The following is a 15,958-nucleotide window of genomic DNA, read 5'->3' as shown; positions in this document are numbered from 1 at the left end:
ATAGTTAGTGATTCCTGTTCCAGGATATTGAATTCATGGACTCATGAAGACCAAAATTTGCAGGAGGTAAGTGCACTAACCAGATGCAGAGATATAAACTGATTTACTGATGCAAATTTATATATAGATTATCATCATCATCATAATCAGCTATTTATATAGCGCTACTAATTCCGCAGCGCTGTACAGAGAGCTCACTGACATCAGTACCTGCCCCACTGGAGCTTACAGTCTAAATTCCCTAACATATACACACGCAGACCAAGAGCGTCTAAGGTCTAATAGCAGCCAAATAACCTACCGATATGTTTTTTGAGTGATATTATTTTTGTTGATTTGAATGACTACACAGTGCAGGACAGTAGAGAAAACATTGCATACAAGGTGTACAAAATAAATGCAGACATAAAAACAACAAAACGTACTGAGGGCCCTGCATGTGAGCGAACTTAGAGCTGAGACAGGAGGAGTGAGTGTGGCTCAGAGTGGAGGTTGTAGTTGTGCGGATGTAGCAGTGTCCATAGTATAGGTGAGAGTAGAATAGGTTTGAATACTGTGGAAGAGACTGATTGGACAAGGTAGGGAATTGTATAAGTGGGAAGCAGCACGGGAGACGTCTTGTACTGGTGAGTGGGAGGTGGTTACCGGATATGTGGTGTAGGCCAAAGGTAGATCTAAAAGGGCACGAAGGAAATATGAGAATTGAGATGTATGAAGGGACGATGTTGGTGAGGGCTTTGTAGGTGAGGGCGAGTCATTTGAATTGGGTTCTGGAGGACACGGGGAGCCAGTATAGCTATTTTCAGAGTGGTTTTGGGGATTGAGTAACGAGAGATGGGTGAGGGGGGGTATGCCAGATAGGGGAGGTCTTGCAGTAGTTGAGGTGGGAGATAATGGCAGCATTGATAAGCGTTTTGATTGCATCTTGGGTAAAAAAGAAAGTATATTTTAGCAATATTGTAACCATGGAGACCACAAGACTGTGAGAGAGAAATAAATGTATGGGTGATTAAGAGCGCTCCTGTGTTGCTGCCTCAGAAGTAGATCTGGGTATCATCCAAATACCCAAAAAAGAAAAACATTTAAAATAAAATTTGATTATAGGTATTTATTATACTAAAAACTTGATTGTCCAGGTAGATACAAATTCTTTATATCTTCACAGGGATAAGTTCTGTATATTGGCAAATGTATGCTTGTATAAGTTCATCAAATTATCCCCCATTCAGTGTCCACATCAATAGATTTTTCTCATTCCATATTCATATGGTTGAGACGTGAGCAAAAGGCAAAACAAAAATCCCTTTGTGCATTATCTTTCAATCCAATTTATTTTATAAACAAGGTTCATAAAAACATATATAAAAATAGTTAAAACATAAAAGAATCCTTAGGTAATAAGCATTGGCCGTCTACCAGAAGAGACCGATGGTCTGCGTTTTGAAAAATCGGAGTCTTTTCCTCTGGATCTCCTTAGAGGATGATCACGCCTTAGAAGGTACCTGACCGTCAATGCTGCAACAGAAGGATCAACCCCAACGCGTTTCGACCTGCCAGGGGTCTTTTTCAAGGCATAGAGAGACTGGATGGGAGTAGTCAAGATTTGGGAGATTCAGGAAATTGGAGTAGTCTCAGCACCCCTGATGAAAGCCCAATAGATGGAAGGAGGGGAGGAGTGGATGTGCCAGAGTTAGAGACATGGAGGGAGCAGTTGGATAGGTAGGAAGTGAACTGTACAGAAAGTCAATGTAGTGAAGGGAGCACAAGAGAAGAGGGTGATCAACAGTGTACAATTATATTACTCTAAAGATAATGTCTATTTACATCGATCACTGACTACATATTGGATGTTCTGTAAAAGTGATGTTTTATTGGGACGTTACCTAAACTATGCTGACTTGTTACATAAGAAAGGGAAGAAGCAGAAGAAAAACCGTGTTTAATTTACATAGTATATGGAGTTGAAAGAACAATTGAAAAGACCCTATAAGGCACAGAATGTCGTCCTCTTCTATAGAATGTCCTTGGTAGGCCTGAGATCTAAAGAAGACATTGTGGATCGTATGAAGTCACAAACAGAACAGAGATTAAATAATGTGATTTTGATATGCCTTCTATTCTGCCGATCACATTGTGATTGCAGCAGTTGCTGTCAGACAGTTGTCTAACAAATGTTCAGTCCTATAAATGTATGTTCTCAGAACAGTAAGTGGAGAGCACACAGAGTTGCTGGATAAGGTGTTTTGCATCGTTATTTTGTATTGCAGCTGATGGCATCCTTGGCCAGCATTGGCCCTCCGAACCCCCGCGCAGACCCCGAGTGCTGCAGCATCCTGCATGGCCTGGTGGCTGGGGTGGAGGCCCTTTGTAAGATTACAGATCACCAGCACGAGACCAGGACGGCGTTAATGGAGAACGCAGACTGCGTAGCAAACAGGGGCCGCATAATCTGCCTCACCAACGCCAAAAGGTACAAACGCTTCATAAGGGAGTTTTGGGATGGTTGCCAGTCGGCAGACTGGTTCTCTTAACCTATATAAGCATCCTTCCTGTCTTTCCAGTGACAGTCATGTCCAGATGTTAGAAGATTGTGTTAACGAAACAATCCATGAACACAACAAGCTGGCGGCCGGCTCCGACCAGTAAGTATCTAATATTTGGCGCAGGCGGCCAGTTACCCTACCCCCATCTACATAGCACATACGTGTACCGATCCCTGAGGACCTTGGGTAACGATCTGTTTTCTGCTTCAGCCTCATGCAGATTCAGAAGTGCGAGTTGGTCTTAATTCACACGTATCCGGTCGGCGACGACAGCCTTGTGTCCGATCGCCCCAAGAAAGAGGCAAGTTATATATACATATATGGGAAATTTTAATTGTTACAACCTATCTACATGTGAGCTGACGTTTACAGTGAGTTTTCAAGGGCTCTCTTACCTATTCACTACAATAGAAGTAGATAGGCAGCCACAGCTTCTGTATTACTCTGTTACAGCATTGTTACAGTGAGGCTTATTGTAAATCTTGTTGTTTTTTTTAAATAAAGAACTGTTCATTCCGCTACATTTGGTACCCTGTCTGTTATTGTCCTTAAGTTCTACTCCATGAGGAGGGGGGCGGGGGGGCTTTCAATCCTTAATTGTTTTAAAGCAGCAATACCAATAGGGTTAAAAATTCACCGTACCCTAGGTGCAATTCGCCGGAGCCTGGAAAGCTGTTCCATGCGGACGATTCTTCTCTGAGCTTTGTGGTTTGTCTCGCAACCCCTGCCGAAAACCACAGCGTTCCTTTTCACTGCCACCTGCAGGGTTCCTTGATTCCTGGCCTCCAGTCTAGGGGGGGGGGGGGGGGGCGCTCCCTACTGGATAATTTTCATTTTGTGAGCTGATGAGTATAGTATAGTTAAGAACCCAGATCTCCAACTTTTTCGAATATTGGTTTATCCCCTCCGCAGCTGTCGTCTGTATTGACCAGCGAGGTTCACAGCGTCCGCGCCGGCAGGCATCTCTCTACCAAACTGAACCATTTAGTACAGCTTCACTTCGACCTGGCATCAACCACGATAACCAACATTCCTATGAAGGTAAGTCCTTCTGTCCTGGTCCCCCCAGCTACTCCCGTCTTATAACTTCTTTTAAAAACTTTTTCTTTCTATCTTTTTTATATATTTTTTTTAAGTTTCTTTGTTTTATTTTTTTTTTTTACTCTCCATATCATATTTTTCTGTTTTTCACTAGCCCACACTCAATGTCTGTGATCAGGTTAGTACATTTTGGAAAACGCCTACCTCCAAAAACCATCATACTTAAGGACAGGACTGTGTTGCAGGACACAATTGGCTTCCCGCTTACATTAAGAAAGTTACCCCCCCCCCTCCCCTCCCCCACCTTCTGTGCAGCGTCGCCCTGTAGTTGTGTAGATATTTTTGCCCTCTTGTGTTCCGTGATGTTTCATTTGTGTTTGTACGTCCCACTTTTTTCGCCCTTAAACTGGAGTTTATGTAACCTCCGGTGCGATCTAACCTTTGGTCAGAGCCGCGTGGCTTTGCTGCCTTTGTAAGACTAACTCGAATATGGACTGACCGGTACGGTTTTCTGGTGTTTGTTTGATAATGAAGTTTGATAGATGTTAGACCCTTTTCCTCCAAAGTCTTCCTTTTCTGTTGTGTGTCCCCTACCCTGCTAAGTGTAGCCTTCATGGCTTAAGTAATTTTTCTTTAAATATTTAACAGTGTGTTCTTTAAAACTTACCACTTTTCTCTCTTCTCACAGATTACGAGAAGTTCCTTGGAAATTCTAGCTAAAATGAACCTTTTTTTTCCCTTCAACCAAAGAGCTTATTGCAATGTTGACAGATGTATGTATATATTGAAAGTGTTGACACGGTTTAAAGTGTGCAGATTATGGAGGAGGACGTTTTGTAGACTGAATGGATGTTTCAGTATTCGTACAGTCAGATCTGTAGGAATCGGTGACATTACTAAGGAAACATTCTGAAGATGCAGATTATGAAGTTTACTGGGAGCAGATATCACTCAGGCTCTTAATTTAGCTCACTGGCTTTCTAGTGTATCTTCGCTATATACTCATGAAGTTTTGGTTCTGTCAACAAAATGGCTTCCTTCATGGTTTGCAGGCAATGGGTGGTGACGTTTTTGGTTCAGTACATAAACACTTCTATGTGCTAGTTATTTATGAAGAAATAAATTTACATTTTTCAATTGATCTTCCAAGGGATGGTTAAATTACTGTTAATATAGTAATACCGCGGTAATAAAAAAATGATGATAAAATGTAATATGGCTTTTTATTACCACAGTATTATTGGTCTATGCAGAGTTGCATATTTTTATTTTTCCAGCGTCGCGGTCGTCCTGTGATGTACTGACGCCGTGACGCTGCTTTAGAAAGGAGGCTCAAACTCTAGTGGCACTGAGGTAAGAAATGAACTGCAAGAGGAAACATGGCTGAGGAGAGAGAGAGAATGGAGGAAGGGGGCGGGAAGAGGTAGATGAAGGAGGAGGAGGAAGGTGTTGGTGGGCCAGGAGGAAGAAGAGAAGGGGGGGGGGGGGGGAGTGGTGGGTCGGGAGATAGAAGAGGAGGAGGAAGAAAGTGGGTCGGGAGGTAGAAGAGGAGGAGGAAGGTGGTGGGGCGGGAGGTAGAAGAGGAGGAGGAGGAAGGTGGTGGGTCGAGAGGTAGAAGAGGAGGAGGAGGAAGGTGGTGGGGCGGGAGGTAGAAGAGGAGGAGGAGGAAGGTGATGGGGCGGGAGGTAAAAGAAGAGGAGGAGGAAAGTGGTGGGTCGAGAGAGAGAAGAAGAGGAGGAAGGTGGAGGGTCGGGAGGTAGAAGAGGAGGAGGAGGAAGGTGGAGAGTCGGGAGGTAGAAGAAGAGGTGGAGGAGGAAGGTGGTGGGTCGGGAGGTAGAAGAGGAGGAGGAAGGTGGTGGGTCGGGAGGTAGAAGAAGAAGAGGAGGAAGGTGGTGGGTCGGGAGGTAGAAGAAGAGGAGGAAGGTGGTGGGTCGGGAGGTAGAAGAGGAGGAGGAAGGTGGTGGGTCGGGAGGTAGAAGAGGAGGAGGAAGGTGGTGGGTCGGGAGGTAGAAGAAGAGGAGGAAGGTGGTGGGTCGGGAGGTAGAAGAAGAGGAGGAAGGTGGTGGGTCGGGAGGTAGAAGAGGAGGAGGAAGGTGGTGGGTCGGGAGGTAGAAGAAGAGGAAGACAAAAGGGCCTTATGATTGTGTATTTTCTATTAAATGGATATATATTGCTAGCATAATTACTTTTTTCTATAATTGTTATAGTGGTGATACTTTTGTTATCGCTGAAGCGTACTCCGCACTCTCATTTGCTAACAGCCACTTCATAACATCAGTGCCATAGTTAACACGTGGCTGGGAAGACATCGGTTCACAGACGTTCTAGTAGTGTAAAAGATCAGCACTGTTACTGTAGCTTCCGGGAGCGCTATGAAGAAGCAGTTTTAACTGTTCTGGTCTCACTAGATCTAGATGTCCAGGTTTCCTCAAGTTGGGGTAGAACATACCCCTAATAGGTCTTGGTTTTTAACCCTTTCCCTGTCCCATACTTAGGACACCATAACCATAAATTCGTCATCAATAGGTGTCCAGTCCTTATCTGTTGACCACAGCTTTAGTGAACCAGGAGCCACCCAGCTCACCTGTTAACAGAGATTGGGGAAACAATCGCATGGATGGGACAGGCAGGAAATACTGATGGTTTTATTACCAGAATTTCTTGCATAACATATTAAGTAACTGACCCCTACCTTTTAACCCCCTGTTTCCCTGCTCTTCCGTAGCTCTTTTTCCCTTACCTTGCATGGGAATTAGGCAAAGGGCTTTTTACTTATTGATTTTTTTTTTTTTGTCTTTATTTCCTTTTCCCATTATTGGTTACCTTGTTAGAGGGCAGCCTTATCTGTCTCCTGGAGTGTGGTGGGGGTGGTACAGGAGTCTTTTCACCCTTACCCCTGTTTCCTGGCCTCATCTATGGATCACGTGGGCCCTCTGACTGTCTAAAATGAGAAGAGTCTCAGTGATCCCCTGCAGCGTCAACGGTGCGAAGTGCGGACTTTACATAGCAGATATGATATCTGTGTCTTGACCACCCCCCCTTTACGTAATGCCCTTGTTTGATCACCTTAAAATAAAGTTTATTCCCGGAGAAACCAATGCAGTGCGAAAATGTAAAAAATGATCGGGCCTCTGCCATTTTGATACAGACCACAGGGGTAAGGCTGTGTCCCTCTACGGGAACAGGTGGGATCATTACAAACGGAGTCAAAAAACTAATATCTCCTATGCATGCGTCCTTGGTCTAGACCAAACCTGGCCAGCCTGTGGCTCTCCAGGTGTTGTGAACCGACAAGTCCCAGTATGCTTTGCCCGTGGATAGCCAGCTGACAGCTTGCAGGTTATGCTGGTTTTCACAATACCTGGAGAACCTCAAGTTGGCCAGGCCTGATCTAGACAAATCCTTGTTTCTTCTGTGATATTGTATGACTGCTTTATTTTAGTCATGACCACTGAACACACACAACCTATTTAAATGGAAATATGAGACAAATGCATGTTTCATCAGGAACGTTTCCTTTTATAGTTTCAATAGGAAATACACCTGTATCTGTTACAATATGCTCAATTACATAGTTACAATTGATATATTTTAGCTTGAATTTCCTTGTACTATAAACAGAACTTCCCCAGTCTAGCAGCTGATTTTCCATCTTTGGTTTCAGTGTGTCTCTGTTTTCTGTATTCCCACGTATCAAGGAAGAACAGCACGCTAACACATCGGCCAACTACGACGTGGAGCTCCTCCACCACAAGGAGGCGCACCTTGATTTTATAAAGAGTGGTAAGTTATGGGGACTTTTGTCAGTATAGCGTCATTGGAAGCTGGGCTGTAGTCACTATGACCTGTCTGCAGGTGGCAGTGTTGGCACTGCTGTCTTGGCAATTCTGACGCTCTGCGTGGCGGCCGACCCACAGTGCTCTTTAGGACATGCGACCACACCGTCCACTTTAGCTACACATCAGTCCCTGCCCAATGGGACAATGACTGATGTGAGTTCTCTGTACAGCGCTGCGGCATTAGTGGCGCTCTATAAATTAAATAAATGATGATGATTGAAAGCAGATTAACGGTTCTCTCCATCATGTCTCTGGCATATTAGGAGATGGCCACGTTGGTAACACCAGGGAAGCCACGCTGAAAGAAACGGTTACACTGAAGTGGTGCACGCCAAGGACAAACAGCGTGGGTGAGTATAGTGGGCCCAGACACGGTAATACCGGGATCAGCCGGTCTGAGTCCTATTGTGTAACGTTTCATAATAAAATCCTGGTCTGTGGAATTAGTAAGAGTTATTTTCTGGTTACTTAATATGTATCAAAACAAAGACCCTCTTGGGCAGAAGTGAAGAGGGTCCCCTGATCTCGGCCACAGTCCTGATTCCTAAGGAGGCGGCTTGTATCTTACGCTCAGTGCGTTGTCCATTGATAAAGCATTGTAGGACCCAGGCTGACTCCCGGGGACCAATCGGATTAAGCGGAATGTTAAGTAACATTCCATCCAAAATGGAATGTTCAGCTTTGGGTGGAAATAACTTTTTAGCTTTAAAAACGGTGACACCGGGATTTATACATAGCGGCAAAGTCATGGCCAGAATGTATTTAGATAAAAGCCTCTATTGGATCACAGTGTGAGGTTAGAGAGAAAAATAATAACTACAGACTACAATTTGACATCACAAACGGGGCACATCTAGGATGTTTTAAGAAAGGAATAATACATTGTGGGTATTTTAGAAGACTTTGGACTTTCAGAGGAATGCACAAGAAAGCCCTATGCGATAACCCTTTCATTGCCGGATTCTTTAAAATAGAACTTTTATGGTGGGGGAGGAAGTACGGGGGACAGTTATGAAATCTGATGTGTATGGCAAAAGATTTGTAACGGTCATTTCTCAAGTACAATGTTCTGGTCGCTATTAATTAGTGGTTGTTTTAGTCACCTGTACACTAATTATCAGACATGTCCCCAGGTATTTCTTAAACTATTTTATGGAACCATTACACACAAGCTTTCTGCTTTAACAGGAGTAAATAAATTGATTAGATCTGGAAATGATCCCCACAATTAGTAAATTGGGTATCTCAACATTTATTTTGGTTTTTGTTTCTTTCTTTTTTTTTTTTTTAAATATATATTTCTGATCATAACATTGCAAGTTATTAACCTTTCCCCTATCTGTTGGAAAAATGTCCAAGTTGTTTCTGTTTATACGAAAATCAATACTGTATGTTTACATTTGTTACTTATGTGTACTTAAATACATGCATTCACGGGTCTGAATACTTAACTCTTTGTACCACAGCAAAGCTGAATACGCTTGTTTTTCTATTCTATTTCTACATATCATGTTTTCAAATTGTCTTATTACCAATTGGAGGGTATCGATTTTAAGAAATAATTCTATTCTGTTTTCCCCCCACTAGAATTGCACTATTGTACAGGAGCGTTCCGGATATCTCCAGTAGACGTTAATAGCCGCCCATCGTCCTGTCTCACCAATTTCCTATTAAACGGTGAGAATTTCGGCCATCTTGCCTATCTGCGGAATCGATCTTGGCCAGTCTGTATTAAATGACGGTAACCTTGGGACTATGGCTTCATCCATCCGCAGGTCGATCGGTGTTGCTGGAGCAGCCGCGAAAGTCTGGGTCCAAAGTCATCAGCCACATGCTGAGCAGCCACGGCGGGGAGATCTTCCTGCACGTTCTGAGCAGCTCGCGGTCTATACTGGAGGACCCTCCATCCATAAGTGAGGGATGCGGAGGAAGGGTTACAGATTACAGAATCACGGTAAGCTCCTCTGTCCGTTCCAAGTGATCATAAACTTAACGTGCCCAAAACTGAACTCCCTCGTCTTCCGTCCATCAAGAGTCTCCTTCCCTCCCGACTGCTCCCCCTCACATTCAATCTCTTGCCCAATCTCTTTATACAATTAATGTCTCCTATTTTGTTTGTCAGGACTTTGGTGAATTCATGAGAGAGAACAGACTGATGCCGTTCCTGGAGACACGCTATAAAATGGATGGTACCGAAGAGGTTCCCCTGGAGAGAGCGAAGGTCCAGCTGGAGAAACACACTCGTTACTGGCCCATGATTATCTCACAGACCACCATTTTCAACATGCAGGCAGTAAGTACACCCTGTGTTACAGCCATTGGCTGACCTGGTAGATGATATAGACCAATGGTGACCTTCTCTCCCCCCGTAGGTGGTGCCTCTCGCCAGTGTCATCGTGAAGGAGACTCTTACGGACGATGATGTGCTGAACTGTCAGAAAACCATCTACAATTTAGTTGATATGGAGAGGAAAAATGACCCACTGCCCATTTCTACAGCTGGCACCAGGGGAAAAGGACCGAAGAGGTGACTGCTAGCTCCTGCCCCTGTGCCTTGGCTGCCCCTGCCCCTGTGCCTTGGCTGCCCCTGCCCCTGTGCCTTGGCTGCCCCTGCCCCTGTGCCTTGGCTGCCCCTGCCCCTGTGCCTTGGCTGCCCCTGCCCCTGTGCCTTGGCTGCTCCTGCCCCTGTGCCTTGGCTGCTCCTGCCCCTGTGCCTTGGCTGCTCCTGCCCCTGTGCCTTGGCTGCTCCTGCCCCTGTGCCTTGGCTGCTCCTGCTCCTGGCTGCCTGCTCGCGCAGTTTGGCAACTGGGCCCACTGACACTCTGGGTGCAAATTTATTGCTTGGCAATTATACAAGCTCATAAGTGGGCTATCGAATGTATGTCATCTCCACCCCAATCAGATTTCCACACACTTCCTGTGGCCCCCACGCTCAGTGAGAAGAGGCCAGTTATCGTAGTGCAATTTTCCCCCCCTTAACTAATAATTTGTTAGATAGAAACATAAAAAATATTTAATAGACTCTATGGGGTATATTTATCAAACCTTAAAGGTGAAAAGGAAAAGTTGCCTATAGCAACCAATCGGACACAATCATTTATCTAGTACATTTTAGCTAGAATTTGATTGGTTGCTACGAGTAAGCTTTCCTTTATAGAAGGTTTGGTAAATCTACCTGTGACAAGATGGACCGTCTATGCCACCCTGTCTGTTGTTGCTGGGAATCGGCTGGGCTTACTTTGCCACCGTTCCCTATCGATATCCTAAATGCACCCTTTAACCGCAGTAGGAGGGGCTTACAAATGCTGCCATCACTGGACTCCTATACCGGCATCAAGAACCGGGTTTCTCCTGGGTAACTGACACTGCTAGTGTACCTTGTTACTGGTGTACCTGGGCGCTGGTACTCCTGACCTCTTATGGATCAGGGTTGCTGTGGATGGATGCCTCCTGGCCTATCAAACTAGCCAGAGCTGCTGGGTAGCGGGCAGAGCGGTGGTACCAGAAAGCTGGGTCCAAACCTTAGAACAGCCAGGAACGGATTAGAGTTGGGTGTAATCTGTAGGTCACAGACAAGTTTCCAAGCAGGTCTCTGAAGCAAGTGATGTTTATTTGCTCTTACACTGTTTGAAGGTACAAGTGAGCAGGTTAAATGAAGCAAGAAGAACAATTTTCAATATAAACGTCCTTTTTGTTTTTATGCAGTTTTGTACACCGCCTCACAGGGTAAGCCAGCCCCCTGAGGTCTGAGCTTTTTTTAGTATCGGGAAGCAATATGTTTATCCATAGATTTACATGCAAAGCTAACAATATTTACACTTATCTGTGATATCCTAAAACTTGCTGTTAGATTTTCTCTGTGTCTAAAACAAGATGAAGGAAATCACAGCAAGTCTAATTAAACCTTCCTGTGCCTTCGAGTGTTTGGACACTTGCACATCAAAAGGTCTAATTAACATGAGATTAACATGTGTATTCTGCAACCGTCTGAAGAAAAGACCCATTTGCTCCGCTCTATTGCTAACTTGAGAATTCCCAAAGAAAGTTGCAAAACCCCAAACAAGTTATTTCCCTACCACAAAATACACAAAAGACTTCCTAAACAAATGCTTATTGCATCAGATATATACCTCAGAAATAATGCATTTCCTCTAGCAAAGTTAAAACACTTAACGAATTTCCTGGTCTCCGAAATGAAGATATTTCCTTTAGCAACATACATATAATATAAAAATAAGTACATTTGCAATTATATAAATAAGCACCCTTGTAAATAACTTATGGTATAAATTATTATTATTTAAAGTGATCCAGTCACACTACCCCTATATATTATTACTCTAAACTGCAACTTCAGGTTCCCCAAATCTCCTATCATTTTGTTAGACTATTGTAGATTTTGTAATCTGGATAATCTCATGAATTTTCCCTCCAGCAAGTTGTCCTTGATTAGATCTTCCGGGTTTTCATTGGTCTGTGCTTTTAGCTTAAATTGTACTATGTACAGTGGAGGCAGACGTTTTCTCGGGTCCCAAACCATTATTCATGAGGATCTGGGGTATCCAGCTCACTAGGAACCTGTGACCTCACAGATTAGTTCCTATAAAGAGGATTTGGCCGTTTTGTACTTTGAATAATGACATCACTTTGATCAGTGATGTTCCTGAACGTTCTGTGCAAATGAGGTGGAGGAAACAGGTTTGATAGGTAATATAATAATTCATAAAGATGGCTCCCGTCACTGGAGCTTAAAGGATATGGTAATTACAGGTTATTTTCTGTTTTTAGACACATGCTAAAAGTACATGTGTGTGTTTTGTACGTGAGGATGATCAGCCTCACAACATGATGATCTGAAGACGTGTATGATATGCTCTGAGTTTGCACATGTATGTGGTATGTTAGAACCCAGTGGCATCATGTCTGTCCCCTCTCTGTTACTTGCAGGGACGAGCAGTACCGAATAATGTGGAACGAGCTGGAGACCCTGGTCCGTGCGCACATCGGGAGCTCGGACAAGCACCAGCGAGTGATGGAGTGTCTCATGGCGTGCCGCAGCAAGCCTCCGGAGGAGGAAGAGCGCAAGAAGCGAGGCAGGAAGAGAGAGGACAAGGAGGACAAATCTGATAAAGCAGCTAAGGATTACGAGCATGACAAAAAGTGGGCGGAGTCTGAGCGGTAAGTTGGAGCCTCAGTCTCTTGAGCCTATGTAAGAGTCATTAACTAAGTGTTCTGTATATAATGTGTTCTCCAATGTTTCCAAATATTTTCCTGGTGTCGTAAATGCCTCGTGTAGTCCTTACGCCGTTGGCTTGCCCAAGAGAGATCCAGATGATTGGATCATTTTCAGGTTTTGTCAGATAATTGCAGTCTGCCTGTGCTTCATCTCCTGACTGCGCTGACAGGCAAGATCTGCCCAATATGGCCACCATCAGCGCAAGTCGGGTCAGCTGGTCCTTTAAACTAATGTAGATGTGTCAAACTTTCGATAAAGGAAGAGTGCAGGTGTTGCCCATAACAGCCAATCAGATTCTACCTATCATTTATCAATTACATTCTAGAATGTTTTTGGTTGCTATGGACAACACCTCACTTTTCCTTTTTTTTTTTTTTTTTTTTTTTTTAGAAGGTTGGATATATTTACACCTTGGGGTTTAAGGAGTTCAGGAATATAGGAGTTATAGAAGTAGTTGCTCTCCTACAAGTTGTAATGTTTTAGGGATTTTTTTGTTTGTTTGGGGTTTTTTTAGTATCTGTTTCCCTGTTTTTTTGTGGCAGTTTGGTTAAGGGGTTAAAGGTAAATTCTATGAGATGGATGATCCAGAGATGAGTACCCCCATTTTAAGGAAGAGGATTGGGCTTTTTGACTGGGATGTCAGTCATTTCTCAAACACGATAAAATAAGTAATTTATTTGTTTTAGGCTGAAATCAACGGTAGAACGGGAAAAAGAAGATCTGGCCGAGGCTGAGGTTATAAAGGACTCCCCAGATTCTCCCGAGCCCCCCAACAAGAAACCTCACATTGCTGTAGAGGACGTGACGCCGGTAGAGAAGGCAAAAGGTTTGTGCTCGCCGAGTGGAGTGTGTCTGGGTGACGGCACTGACTGCCGCCGTGTGCGTTGTTGGCACCGCCGTTGGGTGTTTTCTAGCATCTTTATATAAATGTTCAGCGGGGGCCACCTCTGTATGAGATTGAGTATTCTTCTTTGTGGCCCTTTAATATAAATCCACTTACTTGGCACCGTTCCCTGCTCTCCTGACTAAGCTCTGGTAACCTCCCGTGTAATCCCACAGGCCCCATGTCCCTGCTGTCACTGTGGAGCACAAGAATAAACACCGCTAATTCCAGGAAACACCAAGAGTTCATTGGGCGTCTGAACTCCATCAACAATAAGGCGGAATTATACCAACACCTGAAGGAGGAGAACGGGTGAGTCATATCTCGTACTGACCACTTTCCTCTGATGAGTAAACCTAGGAATATAACGTATTTGATAAGTTTTCTGCTATTCTTATTTCTACCCTTCTCTATATTCTCCGTAGATCGGACGTTGTTGAGAACGGCAAGACCGGGAGACAGTGACCGAGTTCTCGCCCTTTCGTGCGACATCTCTATAGACTTTATGAACTGATTTTTACTGTTGTGTTTTGACCTCTTTATAGCATTTTCTATTCATTGTAAATATAAAGAGGCTGGTGAGAAATTTTGTATTTTTAATATGCCGGGGGAAAAAAAATCACATTGGTTTCTTATAATAACTTGGCTAATTATCCCCCTTTATAAAAGATATTAAAGTTGTGTGTTTTTTCTTTTTCACCTTTTTGAAAGAATTGTATTTATTGCTTATCAACATTAATTTATATATAGCCCCAGCAGATTCCGTAGCCAGACAGACAGACAGACAGACAGACAGACAGACAGACAGACAGACAGACAGACAGACAGACAGACAGACAGACAGACAGACAGACAGACAGACAGACAGACAGACAGACAGACAGACAGACAGACAGACAGACAGACAGACAGACAGACAGACAGACAGACAGACAGACAGACAGACAGACAGACAGACAGACAGACAGACAGACAGACAGTCCCAGTGACTGACTAGTGCCCACCCCCACGGGACAAGTACCCCCATGCAATCCGTTTTGGATATAATTACCCTTTAAAAGAAACTTGTGAACATAATTTTCCAATACATGTTAGACCTCCAATTGAAAGACATGGCAGCCAGTCTGTCTTGCAGCAGATAACAGAGAACAGTAGCTTGCATTAAGGTGTAAAACAAATATAAATACACTATTAAACTCCCCATGACATTGTCATGAACCAAAACGTCTAGCGTTGACCACAGCATTTATATTGAAACTTTCTAAGACTGTTGTCTTATCTTATTCTCCTGTATGGAGAATTACCGAAAGCTCAATTTTCAAAAGGTAAAGTTAAATTGCATAAAACAATGGCATTGATTTATTGTATAGACAACATGAGACTACTCCCTGTATGGCTTCAGGCTCCACCTTTGTATCTCTCTCCAGCCCTGGGCTGTGATTGCCTCATAATACTGTCTAATTAACACTGAACATGTGGTGTAATCTCTTTAACTTTCAGATAATAGACTTGGCAAGCAACAGCAACCAGCACAAGTACCCAGTATAAATTGCTCCTTGTATTTACATTTTGGGAGGGGCGCTTGTCACCAGATGACCACAGATTGATAATTATGGCTTCTCGGTAACCCTTTCACAACAGAACAGAGAGAGAGCTGATGATGAGCTTTGTGCAGTGTTATGTGGGAGCAGAACTCCATTGTGCATAGTAAGGAGCACCACGCGGCCTTGTTTAACGGAGGGGAGGTGGGTAATATTCCTCATCATACCAGCTTTTGATTTTTAGTCTGGTGTGCAGTCCAGTGGCATTACCTGTATGAGGCATAGATTGTGTGCACGGGGCAGTGACCACCATCTGTGTACGTTTGCTGCAGGGTTGGGGATAGACTATTGTAACTAGGGCGTCAGTTACTCTCTCTAACCTACAGCCGCCACGTCAGATCCTAGGCATGGCAACGCATGATAAAGACATGAAACCTATGTCGTAGATTGTCTAACAACCCTGCCAGACACTCCCTCTCTCCATTATAGTATATTCTGACATTTGTTTGATGGTGACTTGTCCTGTTTGCTGGCAGAAAAAGAATCCACTCTCTGCTCTGACCCCTGACATTAGTGTGTAGTAAGTGGTGTGAGATCCCAGCTGCTGTGTGACCTGTCTACTGACACAGTGCAGGGAGGAGAGAGAACTGTACAGAGCACAAACCACTATTAGTATTGCTAGTGTACCTCCGTGGGTTCTTGTGGATCTTTATGGTAGTGTGTTTTGCATAACTACTACTTGTATTACCTTTGGCCAACTACCACCCTGTAGCTCAATTTCTTCAACCTTGTGATCCTGTGGGTCAAAGTTAATGGTTGTTTCTGCACAAGCAGGATTAATACCAGTATAAAAAAAATATTGAGGCATAACTAGA

At 43.8% G+C, this 15,958-nt stretch overlaps 1 protein-coding gene across 2 annotated transcripts in view; it reads left to right on the top strand.

The window, feature by feature from the left end:
• The window catches only part of INTS13 (integrator complex subunit 13), a 16,745-nt gene extending 2,504 nt beyond the window's left edge, over positions 1 to 14,241 (top strand). The window contains exons 3-18 of one of the 2 annotated variants that reach the window (XM_075210456.1): positions 1 to 66; positions 2,268 to 2,470; positions 2,562 to 2,642; positions 2,754 to 2,844; positions 3,456 to 3,584; positions 3,739 to 3,762; positions 7,283 to 7,367; positions 7,687 to 7,773; positions 9,011 to 9,100; positions 9,199 to 9,377; positions 9,546 to 9,716; positions 9,796 to 9,950; positions 12,371 to 12,601; positions 13,346 to 13,485; positions 13,719 to 13,854; positions 13,968 to 14,241. The exon at positions 1 to 66 is cut by the window's left edge and continues 9 nt beyond it. In XM_075210456.1, the coding sequence (XP_075066557.1) occupies positions 1 to 66; positions 2,268 to 2,470; positions 2,562 to 2,642; positions 2,754 to 2,844; positions 3,456 to 3,584; positions 3,739 to 3,762; positions 7,283 to 7,367; positions 7,687 to 7,773; positions 9,011 to 9,100; positions 9,199 to 9,377; positions 9,546 to 9,716; positions 9,796 to 9,950; positions 12,371 to 12,601; positions 13,346 to 13,485; positions 13,719 to 13,854; positions 13,968 to 14,007 (1,908 nt within the window). In that variant the 3' untranslated portion in view covers positions 14,008 to 14,241. The remainder of the gene's footprint in view (positions 67 to 2,267; positions 2,471 to 2,561; positions 2,643 to 2,753; positions 2,845 to 3,455; positions 3,585 to 3,738; positions 3,763 to 7,282; positions 7,368 to 7,686; positions 7,774 to 9,010; positions 9,101 to 9,198; positions 9,378 to 9,545; positions 9,717 to 9,795; positions 9,951 to 12,370; positions 12,602 to 13,345; positions 13,486 to 13,718; positions 13,855 to 13,967) is intronic. The other variant, XM_075210457.1, reaches the window with a different exon arrangement.
• The last annotated feature ends 1,717 nt before the right edge of the window (positions 14,242 to 15,958 follow it).

Source organism: Mixophyes fleayi, chromosome 4 (genome assembly GCF_038048845.1).
Source record: "Mixophyes fleayi isolate aMixFle1 chromosome 4, aMixFle1.hap1, whole genome shotgun sequence".
NCBI lineage: Eukaryota > Metazoa > Chordata > Amphibia > Anura > Limnodynastidae > Mixophyes > Mixophyes fleayi.
The sequence above is the reverse complement of the archived record's forward strand: the minus strand, read 5'-3'. Positions and strand labels throughout refer to the sequence as shown.